The sequence below is a fragment of the Centropristis striata genome, chromosome 8 (assembly GCF_030273125.1).
Source record: "Centropristis striata isolate RG_2023a ecotype Rhode Island chromosome 8, C.striata_1.0, whole genome shotgun sequence".
Lineage (NCBI taxonomy): Eukaryota > Metazoa > Chordata > Actinopteri > Perciformes > Serranidae > Centropristis > Centropristis striata.
Window position 1 is genome coordinate 39,642,704 of NC_081524.1, and position 15,785 is coordinate 39,658,488.

At 38.8% G+C, this 15,785-nt stretch overlaps 1 protein-coding gene across 2 annotated transcripts in view; it reads left to right on the top strand.

Moving 5' to 3' along the window:
- Window positions 1-15,785, top strand: part of LOC131975911 (IgGFc-binding protein-like) — a 35,026-nt gene that overhangs the window by 7,386 nt on the left and 11,855 nt on the right. The window contains exons 7-19 of one of the 2 annotated variants that reach the window (XM_059338733.1): window positions 92-642; window positions 1,879-2,428; window positions 3,747-3,943; window positions 4,362-4,500; window positions 6,201-6,499; window positions 7,056-7,632; window positions 8,671-9,254; window positions 9,429-9,996; window positions 10,446-11,014; window positions 11,147-11,708; window positions 13,563-13,762; window positions 13,944-14,079; window positions 14,920-15,254. In XM_059338733.1, coding sequence (XP_059194716.1) covers window positions 92-642; window positions 1,879-2,428; window positions 3,747-3,943; window positions 4,362-4,500; window positions 6,201-6,499; window positions 7,056-7,632; window positions 8,671-9,254; window positions 9,429-9,996; window positions 10,446-11,014; window positions 11,147-11,708; window positions 13,563-13,762; window positions 13,944-14,079; window positions 14,920-15,254 — 5,267 coding nt within the window. The remainder of the gene's footprint in view (window positions 1-91; window positions 643-1,878; window positions 2,429-3,746; window positions 3,944-4,361; window positions 4,501-6,200; window positions 6,500-7,055; window positions 7,633-8,670; window positions 9,255-9,428; window positions 9,997-10,445; window positions 11,015-11,146; window positions 11,709-13,562; window positions 13,763-13,943; window positions 14,080-14,919; window positions 15,255-15,785) is intronic. The other variant, XM_059338734.1, reaches the window with a different exon arrangement.

A 15,785-nucleotide genomic window follows, 5' to 3' on the forward strand; every position in this document is an offset into this window, starting at 1 on the left:
TTGGTTATTGTAAAGTGTTACCCAAACTTTTAGTGTTAATAGAAGAATGTTAATATTTTGAATTAAATTGCTCTTATTCCTTTTTTCCTAGCTCTCTCCTGCCCACCTCATAGTGAATACAACCTGTGCTCCAGTCACTCATCCGACTGTGTAGAATACATAAGTCTTCAAGCAGTGAAATGCAAAGAGGGCTGTTTCTGCACTCCTGGCTTTTTCCACAGCGGTGGCAAATGTGTACCAAACTCTGAGTGTGGCTGCATTTATAATGATGTTTACTATGAAATCCAGGAGACCTTCTACCCTGATGAGCGCTGTCAGCTGCACTGTGTCTGCGTGGGCCACGGCCGAGTGCAATGCACCAACCACACGTGTCCAAATGGAACAAAATGTGGCTTCCATGATGGCCACAGGGCATGTCATGCATCACAACCTGTTAAATGTGCAGTCATGGGTGGCAGACACTTCAGCAGCTATGATGGACACCGCTTTGACTTTAATATGGGAAGCTGCCGTTATCTTCTGTCCCAGGTTTGTGACCAGGAAGAGTCTGACCTCACGGTTATTGTCCAGCAAGGACAGCTGCACATCAGGGTCCATGGAGTCAACATGTCTCTGCAGATGGAGCATTTGGGGAAAGTAAAGGTAAGCAGTTGTGCATTTACAAATTGAACTTTTTTTTATTGTGCCTTACACCAGTAGTTCTCAACCTTTTTTGAGTCGCGACCCCCAATTTAACATGCATGTTGTCACACAACAGACACAACATAACCAAAAAAGACACAAAATGACTAAAAAGGCACAAAAAGACACAAATTGACCAAAAAAGACACAAATTGACCAAAAAAGACACAAATTGACCAAAAAAGAGACACAAAATAACCAAAAAAAGACACAAAATTACAAAAAAAGACACATATTGACCAAAAAAAGAAACAAAATAACCCAAAAAAGAGAAAAAATTACAAAAAAAGGAAACAAAATGACCAAAAAAGACACAAATTGACCACAAAATGACCAAAAAAAAGACACAAAATGACCAAAAAAAGACATTAAGTGACCAAAAAGATTAAAACACATGAACACTTTAACACAGTGGAGACAGAGCTGACTTCCTAAATGATTTGGCGACCCCCAGAAATCATCTCGCGACCCCAATTGGGGTCCCGACCCCAAGGTTGAGAACAGCTGCCTTACACTCAAAAAAATGATTCAAGCCCTTCTTAGATGTGACACATTAATGTATTGTTTGTCTAATGAAAATATATCAATTAAAATCAAATCAAAAGTAGTTTAAGAACCTAAAATGTATTAATTTACTCCCCTGTCCTTCCCTTCAACCCAAAAAGAACGACTTTCAGTTTTCCAATTCTATGTTTTCAGGTTGAACGAACACAATTTCTTTATTTTAGCTCTCCTTGACATAAATGAGTTGAGGTAACTCAATTTAACCCATTGAAGCCTGGAAAGCAGATATGTCGTTTTGTAGTATTTGTATAAGCTCTCAAATACTTTTTGAATTTCATTTCTATCTGCTACAGAGGCTGAAAAATCTATTATTTAGTCGAAGCGTTGACACTTCTGTTGAATTTCCAGAAAAACTTCAGGTTTTAGGGGCTGATTTTAAAATCGGCCAGAGGTTTTACAGGCGTTTCAGGCGTCAATGGGTTAAATACAATACATGCATGTTTTTAATTTGAGTTCGACCAAATGTAAAAAGTGAGCTACATTAACTCAAATACATTATATTGCATCGATGCACTTGTTTTGAGTTTGGGCTACATATATTTGTTGGTTGAATTCTGCCCACAATTGAATTGAGTTCATCCAATGAGTTATTTTTTTGAGTGTATGTGTAACTTTAACATGTCATTTTTCCAGGTTGATGGTGTTTTAAGGCGTCTTCCTGTCCAGCTGGACCACATGGCGATCCTCCACTTTGGCCTGCTGACTCGTCTTGTTGTAGACTCGGGGATTGTTGTCACTTATGGAGGGCCGAACCTGATACAAATGGAGATTCCTGCCTCCCATAGAAAAATGTGTGGCTTGTGTGGAGCCAATGCTGTTGCAACAGATGACCAGATCACAAATGGCAGCCTTGCAAGTGATGTTTCCATCTTTGCATCTTCCTGGTCGCTTTCACCACCTGGAACAAACTGCTCCGAAGAGTCTGATTCCTGCTCGGCGTGCAACTCTACCATGGCAGCTGAATTTGCATCTGATAACTTGTGTGGCGTGCTGCTTGCTCCTGCAGGATCCTTTGGTGGATGTCACGCCACTGTGGACCCACAGCCCTTCTATCAGAACTGTGTGAACGACCTGTGTGTGTCTCATGGGGACCAAGAATTGTTTTGCAGCAGTTTGAGAGAATACACTTTTGCATGCCAGGAGGCAAGAGCTGAGGTCAAACCGTGGAGGGGTGAGAAGTGCTGTGAGTATTAATCTACACTCTCTAACATGTAGATCATGGGTCTCAAACTTGCGGGCCAATTGCGGCCCTCGTGACGATATTTTGTGGCCCCAACCTTGATATGAAAGTTTAATGTGAGTTTTATATGAATGGCACTTTACCGTGTTGTGTGTGTATAAGGTCCCTTTTAATTACTTTTTTTTGGTGGTAATTTTGTGTCTTTTTTAAATACTTTTGTGTCTTTTTTTTGTAATTTTGTGTCTTTTTTTTTTTAGGTAATTTTGTGTCTTTTTTGGGTAATTTTGTGTCTTTAAAAAAATAATTGTCTTAAAGTAATTTAGTGTTTTTTTTTTTCTGTCATTTTGTCTTTTTTGGTAATTCGGTGTATTTTTGGCCATTTTGTGTCTTTTTAAAGTAATTTAGCTTTTTTTCCGTCTTTTTTTCTTTTTTTGGTAATTTTGTGTCTTTTTTTATGGTCATTTTGTGTCTTTTTTACGTAATTTAGCTTTTTTTCCGTCTTTTTTTCTTTTTTTGGTCACTTTGATACTGACTCCAGCGGCCCCCAGGTAATTTGAGTTTGAGACCCCTGATGTAGATGCTGTTTTATCAGTCTGTCATGGTGTGCACATGCATATAAATCATGTAGGTTTGCACCAAGGTTATTATAGTTAACGAAAACTAGAATTGAGAAAACATTTTCATTAACTGAAATAAAAATAAAAACTAGAGTTTTAAAAAAAAAACGATAACTAATTGAAACTGTATTGTGTGGTTACAAAACTAACTAAAACTAACTAAAATTATAGTGGAAATGTCCTTAGTTTTCGTTTTTGTCAACTTTTTTCATTCATAATTCAGTGTTTCTGTTTGAACATGCAACACATGGTGAATATGTTTACTGAGACTGGGATGTTTACACTCCAACCAAAATACAAAACAGTTAATAACCTTATTGGGGCTGAGATGATAAACCAAAGGAAATAAAGGCAAAATTTATTATGACCACTTTGAATCTCACACCCAACAAAAACAAAACACTAAAACTAATAAAAACTAAACTAAAACTAAGCGTTTTCAAAAACTAAAAACTAAACTAAAACTAAAAAACTCACTCTTAAAACTAACTAAAACTAACTGAATTTGAAAACAAAAATTCACAACAAAATTAAAACTAAAACTATTGAAAAATCCAAAACTATTATAACCTTGATTTGCACACATGCTTGTACTTTTAGAACTCTGCTAGCACCATACTGTGAAGTTGCCTGATTGACGTAAAGCTAGCTGGACTCTGTTCAGTATGTGTCCTCTTTTTTCTTTTTTTTTTCCCCTCCCACAGCGATCTCATGCCCTGAAAACTCTCACTATAATGTATGTGTCAATGCGTGCCCTGAGTCCTGTGGTATTTTATCCGATATCCCCTGCCCATGGGCCTGTTATGAGGGATGTCAATGTGAGTCTGGATACATGCAGAGTGGAAATGGCTGTGTCAAAACTGAGAAATGTGGTTGCTTTTACCTTGGGCACTACTATGAGGTGAGAGGCTACACATTATTTAGCTTATACTAGCCTGCATATACATTTTACAGCATTTAATTTATGATTTTTCTTCAGTGAAATCACCTCGACTGTCACGGAAAATTGCAGCTACGTTTGACTTTTGATAACCTATTTGTTCATGGAGGTGTTGTGACTAATTGACATGTGACCCCACTGCAGGTGCAGACATGTTGCAACAGTTAACAGCTAAACAAGTGACATGCCCTACTACTGTTAATAACATGACTCATTAATATCTTGGCTGAACGTACTGTACGTGTGCCTCACCTGTATGTATGCCATGACTTATCACATAATCCGAGGCCTTTGTGTTTCCCCTGGCTTGTTTGTCTGCTCTGTGTTTTGGAGAACGATTGGGTAACAGCCATCAACAGTGACTCACTGTTCTCTGTAGATCGGGGAGATATCGTGGGCTGAGGGATGCTCGGAGCGCTGTAACTGCTCCTCCACTGCCACCATGTGCTGTGAGCCAGCCTCCTGCCCCGAGGGAGAGAACTGCACCCTTAACAACACCTGGGGGTGTGCAAGGAGAGGTAGGCCCAGCTGGATCTGTTGGGTTGGTGACGCAGGCTTCCTCACAGGCTAACTGCTGTTCACTCAGCTGCACCGTGCACAGTGGTGGAAGAAGTAATCACATCCCTTACTCAAGTAAAAAAGTACTAATACCACACTGTGAAATTACTCCCCTACAAGTAAAAGCCCTGCATTCAAAACTTAACCCATAAGAACCTATGGTGACACCCTTGTAACAAACACTTTAAATCGTCTAGAATCTAAGATTAAACCCATTTAACAAGTCTAACCCATTAATAGTGTGTCCTGTATTGCATTTAACTTGTTCTGACCATATTTCCTATCACAATTGTGATATATGTTATGGAGATGCAAACAAAGGCAAATGGTTATTTGTTTTTTATTTATTATTTTTTTTTTACGAAAAAACAAATCTGAAAATTTGTGCTAATTTGTTGTTAAACAGCATTATCAATGTCTCAATTTTGATATGTTGTGGAGATGCAAAGAAAAAGTCAAATTTGTGTTTCTGTAAGCAGAAAATGTCTAGTTTATTTATTTTAAAACAAGAAATATTATGAACACAAATACCATAAACGCCCAATGTAACGTTTATGTCACATCACAGATCTTTGACATTTAGGGGTAGTATTTTTTTTTTCTTTTTTTTTTAAAACATCATAAATGTGTTCTATGTGGTCCACTTGGTCTGTGGTATATCCCCCATAATTTTCCTTTAAGGATAACTGGGTCTGGGTTCTTATGGGTTAAGTAAAAGTACAAAAGTATCAGCATCAAAATGTACTTAAAGTATCAAAAGTAAAAGTATTTGCAATGCATAATGGACTCAGTCAGATTGTCCAAATATATTATTGTATTTTTGATGCATTTATGTTGGCTTTGAATTTACTGTTGTCAACATAGGGCTCATTTTAACTACTTAATATACTTTTGTGTGGTTTAATTAGTACAAATTTTAAATCTATTATGTTTCATGTTAAATCTCGACCTGAAAAGTAACTAAAGCTGGCAGCTAAATGTAGTGGAGTAAAAAGAACAATAGTTGCCTAAAAATGAAATACAAGTAAAAAGTGACATAAAATGGAAATACTCAAGTAAAGTACAAGTTCCTCAAAACTGTACTTAAGTACAGTACTTGAGTAAATGTACTTAGTTACTTTCCACCACTGACTGTGCAACACTTCAGTCTTGCTTTATCAAATTTTATTTTCACTTTGCTTTTCTGCTGAGGCTGTTTGCAACTTCATGCATAGCACACAGGTGTTCTTCCTTCCTGCCATTTGATCTAAAATGAGGTTAAACCATCACCCCTTTGAATAGTTCATTATCTATTTAAAAATCTCCTCTCTTCCTGGGGGTGCTTCAGCATAATTGCAGTGCTTGTCAATCAAAAGTAATAATGCACCTCTTATTATTTAACTTGTCCTCCACAGAAGTTAAATTTAAATTTTGTATTTATAATACACCGCAGATTAATGTGTATTTATAATTGATGCACTTGAGATAAAGTTTTAATTATTTTTTTTTTACTTGTTACTGCAGAAACAGACTTAACTAAAAATGAGCAGATTTGGTAATGAATTATATTCATTAATTTCCTGTTTTTCAGCAGATGTTCTGGTCTTCAGATATCTATAGCTGCATGTGTTTTCAACCTAAACTGCCATTAATCAGATACTTTCCCACCCATTTTTTTCAGATGATAAAATCTGTGTAAATGGAGAGAGTTGTGGTGTCCAGAGCCGACCTCAGCAGAGACAGTGTTGGGTACTTGGAGGCGCCCACTTCTACACTTTTGATGGAAAAGTGTTTGAATTCCTAGGAAACTGTAGCTACACTCTAATGCATTTACTGAATGACTCCAGTGAGAATATGACATTTTGGGTTGGGGTAGAGAAAGACAGGACCCCCAATGAGGCTTCCTCTCTTAAAGCTATTCATATCAAAGTGGCTAAAGACAATATTACTATCCACAGAGGGGAAAAAGGCTATGCTTGGGTAAGTTTAAATTAGCAAATGCAAACTGTTGCATCATTACCGGTAACACTTTACAATAACCATCATTTATAAATGGTAAACAGATAGTTTAATCATCATTTATAAACCGTATATTGACCTTTTTAGAATAGTAAATACATAATTCATTAATGTTTTACTGACTACATCATTTATAAATGGCAAATAGATGGTGTATTAATGTAAGTTTATAGTTAATTTACCATCAACAGACAATTACATTATAATAGTTTTAGTTGCAATCATTATAACATTTTTAACACCATATTAAGTATGTTAATGATTTTGAAATGATCCATATATCTTTAAGAAATCGGTTGAAAACATATACCGATTAAATATGTATAGCACTTTGTAAATGGTTAACACTTTGTGTTGCATTTTTATGTATGAAAAGTGCTATATAAAATTTTGATTTGAATAATTGGTTTATAAATCGATAAACATCACTTAGTTGGTTATTGTAAAGTGTTACCTTTTAACCTTCAGTCAACCATAAGTGGCATTTTCCTTCAATGTGTGTGTGCTTTCTCCACAGATAAATGGAGAGAAGAGGCTACTACCTGTAAATCTGCCATTTGGACGTGTGAAGATTTATCAGAGTGGCATGTTCGTTGTTGTGGATACTAGCCTTGGCATTCAAATTAAGTATGATTGCTCTCATACTGCCACAGTCCTCCTCTCTGATTCAACAGAAGTCAATGGCATGTGTGGGAATAATAATGGCATCAAAGAAGACGACCTTAGGACCCCTCAGGGTGAGGCTGTGGATGCTACCACCTTCGGCTGGAGCTGGAGAGTTCCTGATCAGGAAGCTCGCTGCACAGCAGATTGTGGAGATTCATGCCCACGCTGCTCTACACAACAGCTGTTAGACAAAAATGTGGCCAGTCAGTGGATCGCAATGCACGAGTACATTTGGTCACCACAAAATCCATTCCAACTGTGCCAGGAAGTTGTTAACTACACCAAGATCTCTGAAGCCGTTAGCATGTTTGACCTGTGCGCTAGTAATGACACTCAGAAAGCCTTCTGCCCAGTTCTGGAGGCATATGCTGCCGCCTGTCAAAATGCCCAGATACAAATCGGAGAGTGGAGGAATAGCACCTTCTGCCGTAAGCAAATTGTCTTATGAAGCAATTCTTTGTTTTCTTTTTGTAGTTTAACCCATTGACGCCTAAAACTGCCTGTAAAACCTCTGGCCGATTTTAAAATCAGCCCCTAAAACCTGAAGTTTTTCCTGGAAATTCAACAGAAGTGTCAACGCTTCTACTAAATAATAGATTTTTCAGCCTCTGTAGCAGATAGAAATGAAATTCAAAAAGTATTTGAGAGCTTATACAAATACTAAAAAACGACGTATCTGCTTTCCAGGCTTCAATGGGTTAAAGGGGACCTGTTTTGTACTGTACTTTTTTTGTTTATTTAAATAAAAAAAAAAACTACACAATTGTAAATGTTCTTGTGCAAATTTGATTTGAAATTAACATTGGCTGAGTTTGTCTGATAGCATGAAGCTACATTTAGCACTGTGTAGCATGACATGTATAGAAATTTGGGACAAACAAACATTGCTCACATTACATTTATATACAGTACAGGCCAAAAGTTTGGACACACACCTTCTCATTCAATGCATTTTCTTTATTTTCATGACTATTTACATTGCAGATTCATCAAAACTATGAATGAACACATATGGAATTATGTACTTAACAAAAAAGTGTGAAATAACTGAAAACATGTCTTGTATTTTAGATTCCTCAAAGTAACCACCCTTTGCTTACTAGAATATAAGACATGTTTTCAGTTATTTCACACTTTTTTGTTAAGTACATAATTCCACATGTGTTCATTAATAGTTTTGATGAATCTACAATGTAAATAGTCATGAAAATAAAGGAAAAACATTGAATGAGAAGGTGTGTCCAAACCTTTGGCCTGTACTGTACATCTACCACATTCGGAACTTTGGCCGTGTTTATTATGAACATCCAACACTAAGTTTATGTATATGATATGACAGAAAATAAGGAAAAGCATCATAAGTCCCCTTTAAAATCTCAGTTACAAACCAACATATTAACTGGTTACATGTCTTGTTTCTTTGTGCAGTTTTTCCTCTATTGTTAAATCTCCTTTTCTCCTATCAGCCGTTTCCTGTCCAGCGAATAGCCATTACACGTCCTGTGGCTCGGCCTGCCCTGCCGACTGTGCAGACCCATTAAGTTCAAGACCCTGCACCCTGGCCTGTGTGGAAACCTGCCAGTGTGATCCAGGATTCGTTCTTTATGGCGACACCTGCGTCCTCTTGTCCCAGTGTGGCTGCACTCACAACGGCTCCCATTACCGTAGCAACCACACCTTCTGGGCTGATGACGGATGCACTGAACGCTGCTTCTGTGACCCCCACACCCACCAGACACGGTGCCATTTTGATTCTTGCGGCCCAGATGAATACTGTGATCTCCAGAATGGAGTCAGAAGCTGCGTGCTGCACCCCCCGCAGACCTGCAGGTACACCGGTCATCACATAGTCACCTTTGACCAACAAGACTATGATTTGCATGGCACCTGTCAGTACCAGTTACTGGGCATGTGTGGACAGAAACAAGGCCTCGATGCTGTTCAGGTTCATGTACAGACAGATGGACACCTGGAGTCAGCACTTCATGTCCTGGTCAATGTGAGTGGTGTGCTTGTGGAGCTAAACAGCAAAAACACTGGAAACATCGAGGTGAGTGCTGTTTTTTTTTTATTTTTTAGAAATGTCATGCAAAGCATAATTTTTTTTGGCACTGTAATAGGTCATAAATAAATCATCTAATAATTTAACCAGGCTTCAAAGATTACTTTTGAAATAGTGTTGCCCTTTGCTGACTTTAAAATGCAATTGTGGCCCCCCCTACAGGTCGATGGAGTCAGGAGGAACATGCCCTATCACTTCAGCCCTTCTGCTCTGGCTTTCTCTTTGGGGCTGCACACTTACATCTCCACAGATATGGGCTTTGAATTTAGTCTCAGCATAGAGGGCATAGTGAGCATTCGTCTCTCCAGTAAATATGCTAATGCTACTTGTGGCCTGTGTGGAAACTTCAACTCTGATCCTGCTGATGACCTCACAGCAAATGGCCCCAAGGAGCATCTCAGTCCCGAGCACTTTGCAAAAGCTTGGAGAAGTGGGCAGAGTCCTTGGTGTGTGGAGGGCTGTCTTGGAGGAAGTTGTCCAAAATGTTCATCTGAGCGTCTGGCCCGCTTCTCTGACCCGGAGGCTTGCGGGAAGATTCTGGAAGTTAATGGACCATTCAGCCACTGTCATGGCAAAGTGGACCCCTCCAGCTTTTACAAGCGCTGCGTCAGTGACCTGTGTCTTCATGGAGGTCTGCAGCCTGCACTGTGTCACTCTCTGGCAGAGTATACTGCTGTCTGCCTCTCCCACAAGGCTACAGTTTCTGCCTGGAGGAGTCCCGGATTCTGCTGTGAGTGTTAATGTGCTCCCAGCTCTGTCGTGCAAGTGAATTAAATTAATATCCTCTACAATTGTAACTGTGCTGTTTGGGGTTCAGCATCATTGCACAGCAAATGAAATATGGCGTTTGCAGATGCCTGTGCAAGCACACAACATTTCATCATGTTTAGAGAGTTGATATTGATCGCGCAACATGAGGAAAAGAGTATGGAGATTATTTGCATACAAATCAGATAAATGCCTGGAGGTACTTAATTTAAAGTTTCTCCTCTTTTGTATTTATTGGAAATGTTAGTATAATGTGTTAGTGTGCTAAGACTCAATGGTATTGAGGCCACAACCTTCCAGGTGCTGTTGGACCACTAGATGGTACTAATGCATCACTGGTCAACCCTAACCTTTACAACATTTTTCTGTCTTCCTGTCCTAAGTGACTGATGTCTCTCTGTCTCTCTACAGACCCGTCCTGTCCCTCCAGCACCAGTTACAACATGAGTTCTGCCTCTGTTCACCTCTGCCTCGGCTGGAAGAATAACACAGTGGAAATGCCTTCGTACATCGGGGAGAACTGTCTCTGTGAGGCAGGTTTAGTTCATAGCAGCAGCCTCTGCATCCAGCCAGAAAACTGTGGCTGCTTTCACCACGGAGAATACCTCCGGGCAGGACAGGAGGTGTCTACATGCCAGCGAAGCTGTTTATGTCATGCTGGGGGACACATGACTTGTAGTAATGTCTCCTGTGGAGAGGATGAGGAGTGTAAGCTTATTAGGGGCGTTCAAGGTTGCCACCCCAAACTGAAAGTGGCACACTGCTCTGTTGATGGATCCCAATACACCACGTTTGATGGACAGGCATTTGAATTTCATGGTTCATGTAACTACACTCTGGTGCAGACGTGCCTCAATAAACTGGATGTGGAGCCTGTTTTGATAGCTGCACAGGGCAGCCACAGCAAGGGCAGGCAGATCTACCTCACAGTCAATAAAATGTATTTTAAGACGTCAACAGCTTTTCCTGGAAAAATTCAGGTAATTCATGTAATGATTTCACAGCCTTCAACATGATTTATCGTTCATCTCCTAGCATGCACTGCAAGCCATTTTTCACAGCATACACAAACTGTACTGTATAATGTTTTTTAAATGAATTATTTCACCCAGGTAAATGGAGTTTACGAGAACCTGCCATTCTCCCTAAACAATGTCTCTGTACATCAGAAGAATGGATGGATTACCATCAAGACCTCGCAGTCAGTGGAGCTTAAATCAGATCTACAAAATCACATTCTGGTCAAGATCCCCAACATTTACCGCCAGACAACCTGTGGGCTTTGTGGGAACTACAATGACAGTCCCTCAGATGACCTGCAGCTGCCCAATGGCACCATGTTCTCTGATCCAGAAGTTGTCGGGCCATCATGGAAGTCGTTTGATGCAGAATCATCTTGCAGCGACACATGTGACAGCACGTGTCAACGCTGCCGCTCCCCTATGCCCAAATACACCTCTGACCTGTATTGTGGCATTCTCACCCATCCCAGAGGGCCGTTCTCCTCTTGTCACCATTTAGTGTGCCCACAGAAATACTACTCACTCTGCATGGAGAACCTGTGTGTTGCAGGAGGCCAGCCCTGGGCCCTGTGTGATGCTCTGAGGGGCTATGAGGCGGCATGTAGCGAGGCCGGAGGGGTCGTTGACCTCTGGAGGAACACCACCGGCTGTGGTGAGTCTTGGTACATTTCATTAGCCTCATAGCATATTTGCCTATAAGTCATATTTATGGAAGTAAATCTGTGTCATCGGAGTTTGAAATAAAAAAGACGTTGAATTCTAGCACTGAATATTTATGCATTGAAATTATGTATCTGAATGTTTTTCAACGTAAAAAATTCAACCTCAAAAAATTAAACCGCAAAAAATTTAATTCAACCGCAAAAAATTAAACCGCAAAAAAATAAATTCAACCGCAAAAAATTCAACCTCAAAAAAATTAATTCAACCTCAAAAAATTAAATGGCAAAAAAAAATTCAACCTCAAAAAATTCAACCTAAAAATTTGCGTTTTAATTTTTTGCGGTTGAGTTTTTTGAGGTTGAATTTTTAACGTTGAAAAACATTCAGATACATAATTTCAATGCATAAATATTCAGTGCTAGAAATTCAACGTCTTTTTTATTTCAAACTCCGATGACACAGATTTACTTCCATACATATTTGAACGTTTTTCGGGAAACAAGAAAAAACACAATTTTTAGTAAGCCCATTGGTATTTTTAATTGATATTGTAACAGTAAGTTCAAATAGAAGTGTGAACAAGTTTGCATAAAAAATTAAACATTGATTTCATAACAGATAAAAGTCACTTAGGCAGAATATGCCCTGACTAAGGCAATTTTTCTCTTGCATATAAATGATGTAGTTTGGTTTGTATGTAGCTGCAAAAATGCCTAAGTCAAAGAGATGACTAAGGCAGAAAGTGATTTTGGACTCTAACAAGTGTTCTGATAGGCTGAGAACATTATGCAATAAGGCAGAAAGATGCAGCAGTGGTAGGAGAGTAAAGTTAGGCAGATATCACAATTTGGCCAAAATATGACATAGGCAATTATGCTATGAGGCTAACGATTTGTGACTTTTAAATGAAATGTCATTACATTTTCAAATGTTTAAATGCAGCAAGATATAATACTGATGTAAGGTTCAGAAGTTAATATAATTTATATTTGAGTTAATTTACTAAAAGATGCTTTTACAATGTTATCATTTTCATCAATTGGCTGTTTGTGTATTTATGTTGCACATTTATTATTTACATACACTACCGGTCAAAAGTTTTAGAACACCCCAATATTTCCAGTTTTTTTTTATTGAAAATCAAGCAGTTCAAGTCAAATCAACAGCTTGAAAGGGTACAAAGGTAAGTGGTGAACGGCCAGAGGTAAATAAAAAAAGGTAAAATATAACGTACATTACAGAATTATACAAGTAGGCCTTTTTTCAGGGAACAAGAAATGGGTTAACAACTTAACTCTATGGAGTCTTGGGCTATTTTGTCCATTTTTGAATTCTTTTCATGTCTTTGTAAGTCATTTTGTGTCTTTTGGTGTCTTTTTTGTCATTTTGTGTCTTTTTTTGGTCATTTTGTGTCTTTTTTTAGTCCTTTAGTCCAACATAAAATGTGATTTTGAATCTTTTTTTTACTTTCAAAACACTATCATGCTCAATAAAGAATTTTAAATGTTGCAAATGTGCATTAATTTCAGAGTACACTGAGACATTAAACTGCATCATTTTCAATTAAATTCTGGAAAAGTTGGTGTGTTCTAAAACTTTTTGACCAGTAGTGTATATACATGTTGAATGTTTGCAGCTGCGTCTTTAAGACAGTTTAGGACTGGCTTCTGATTGGTTGATTCAGTCTGGTGGGATGTGAGAAACCAGGAAGTGAAGTTTGGTGACTGTTTAAGAAAGTCATGTGTCTCCATCTTGCTGTCTCTCCTTATAAAGTGATCCAACCACCACACATCGAACCCTCACGTTACACTGATTCAGACTGACTGATGTGTTTTATTTACAGCTTATCAATGTCCTGAATTCAGCCACTACAGCCAGTGTGCCAACTCTTGCTCCTCACTGTGTCCGGAGGTGATGCAGGAGGTGCAGTGCTCCTCAGACTGTGAGGAAGGCTGCCAGTGTGATGGTGGACTCCTCTATGACGGCCATGCTTGTGTTCCAGTAGAGCAGTGTGGCTGTGTTCAGGACGACAGGAGGTTTAAGGTCAGAATTAAACATTGTTTTGTGTGCCGTATAATTGGAAAAATGTTAATTTAGCTCATGCTACACATTTACTTGAATTTGCTGCAATATTTAATTAAGAATCTTTTTCAAATTAGTCTTTTACCTCTTTAGTAATGACGTCCCAATATTGTTTTTTCCATGTTATTGCTTCTATTTTCAGGCCTCAGAAAGCAAACTGCTACAAAACTGTACTGTGAACTGCACCTGTGGGCCTCCTCTTGTGTGTGAGCAATACTCGTGTCCTGCACTGCACAGATGCACCGTTTCAAATGGAACCATGGGTTGTCACACGGATGGTGAGCATTTAGATAACAAAAACATATTTTAGGTGCTGATTTGCTTATTGGCCTTCTAAAGCATACATAGACAAATGCCTGGACAGTTTTTTTTCTTTCTTTCTTTCGCTCTTTCTTTCGCTCCTTCACTCCTTTCTTTCGCTCTTTCGCTCCTTTCTTTCGCTCTTTCTTTTGCTCTTTCGCTCTTTCTTTCGCTCTTTCTTTCGCTCATTCTTTCGCTCATTCGCTCCATTCTTTCGCTCATTCGCTCCATTCTTTCGCTCATTCGCTCCATTCTTTCGCTCCTTCGCTCCTTTCTTTCGCTCCTTTCTTTTGCTCTTTCGCTCTTTCTTTTGCTCTTTCGCTCCTTTCTTTGGCTCTTTCGCTCTTTCTTTCGCTTATTCCTTCAACGAGTACCAAGTGTTTTCAAATCATGATTTAGGGGAACCTACTTTTTTTTTTTTTTCTGGTGCAGTGTAAAGTCATCATGCATTACCTTTTGTGAAAACATACCATATTTTACCTTTTTAAACAAACGTGAAACATCATATTTAGGTTTTGCAGCTTTGGAGTTTGCTGAAAATGCACCTTTTACTTAGAAAAATGGGAAAATCCAATAAATGATGTGACAATAATACATTTTTATGCTGTCTTTATATATTGATGAATACCAAATTTGACATTATATAACTATTGTAAATTTTGCAAAGCTATAAACTAATGATTTAGACACAATTTAAAGCTTGTTTCTAGCAACAGTTCTAAAGTTGTTTTTGTAAAACATGTCTTGTGTAGCATCATCTCTTGTGCATTTATTACTTTTCATGTTGTTAAAATTAAATTTCTGTATTTTTCTTTTAGCAGAGCCAAACTCAAATTTGTGTGAGGGAAAATGTGATGAAACGGAGGAATGTCACCTGAGCGATGGTGCACCTGTGTGTGAGAGCCGTCAGGGCGTCTGCTGGGTGTGGAAAGCCAAGCACTACCACACCTTCGATGGTCTCAACTACGACTTTGAGGGAACCTGTACTTACCTGCTGGCAGCCAGCAGAGGGGCAGAAAATGGTTTGACGCCCTTTAGTGTGTCCAACAAGAATGACTGTAATGGCAACAGAGGTGTATACTCCATACAGGTGGTGACTGTAAAAGCTTATGGCTTCATCATCGAGCTTGGAACCCAGAAAGGCAGCATACATGTAGGTAGCAACCTGGTCTCACAGAAATCCGTGAAATAACCACGGATTTCGCTTAACTCAAAATCCGTGGAATAGCCACAGAATCGCTCAAATTTCCGTGAAACTGACACGGATTTCGCTACAATGCAAGTTAATGCCAGTCATATCCCGTGGCTATTCCATGGATATTTGTTCCTATTGGTTTGTTCCAAGTCACGTGACTTTCAAGGTCCCGGCGGTCAGAACAAAAAACATGGCGGACAGTTCTCTCATTTTTAGTGAAAAATCAATATTTTGACTTAGTTTCTGCATAAAAATGGATTTTGATCACATTTCTAGCGAGAAATATGTTTTATTTTCTAAATCTTCACTCAGTGAATGTACATAATCACTTTGTATGTTGGAATAGCCACGGGATATGACTGGCATTAACTTGCATTGTAGCGAAATCCGAGTCAGTTTCACGGAAATTTGATCGATTCCGTGGCTATTCCACAGATTTTGAGTTAAGCGAAATCTGTGGCTATTTCACGGATTTCTGTGAGACCATGT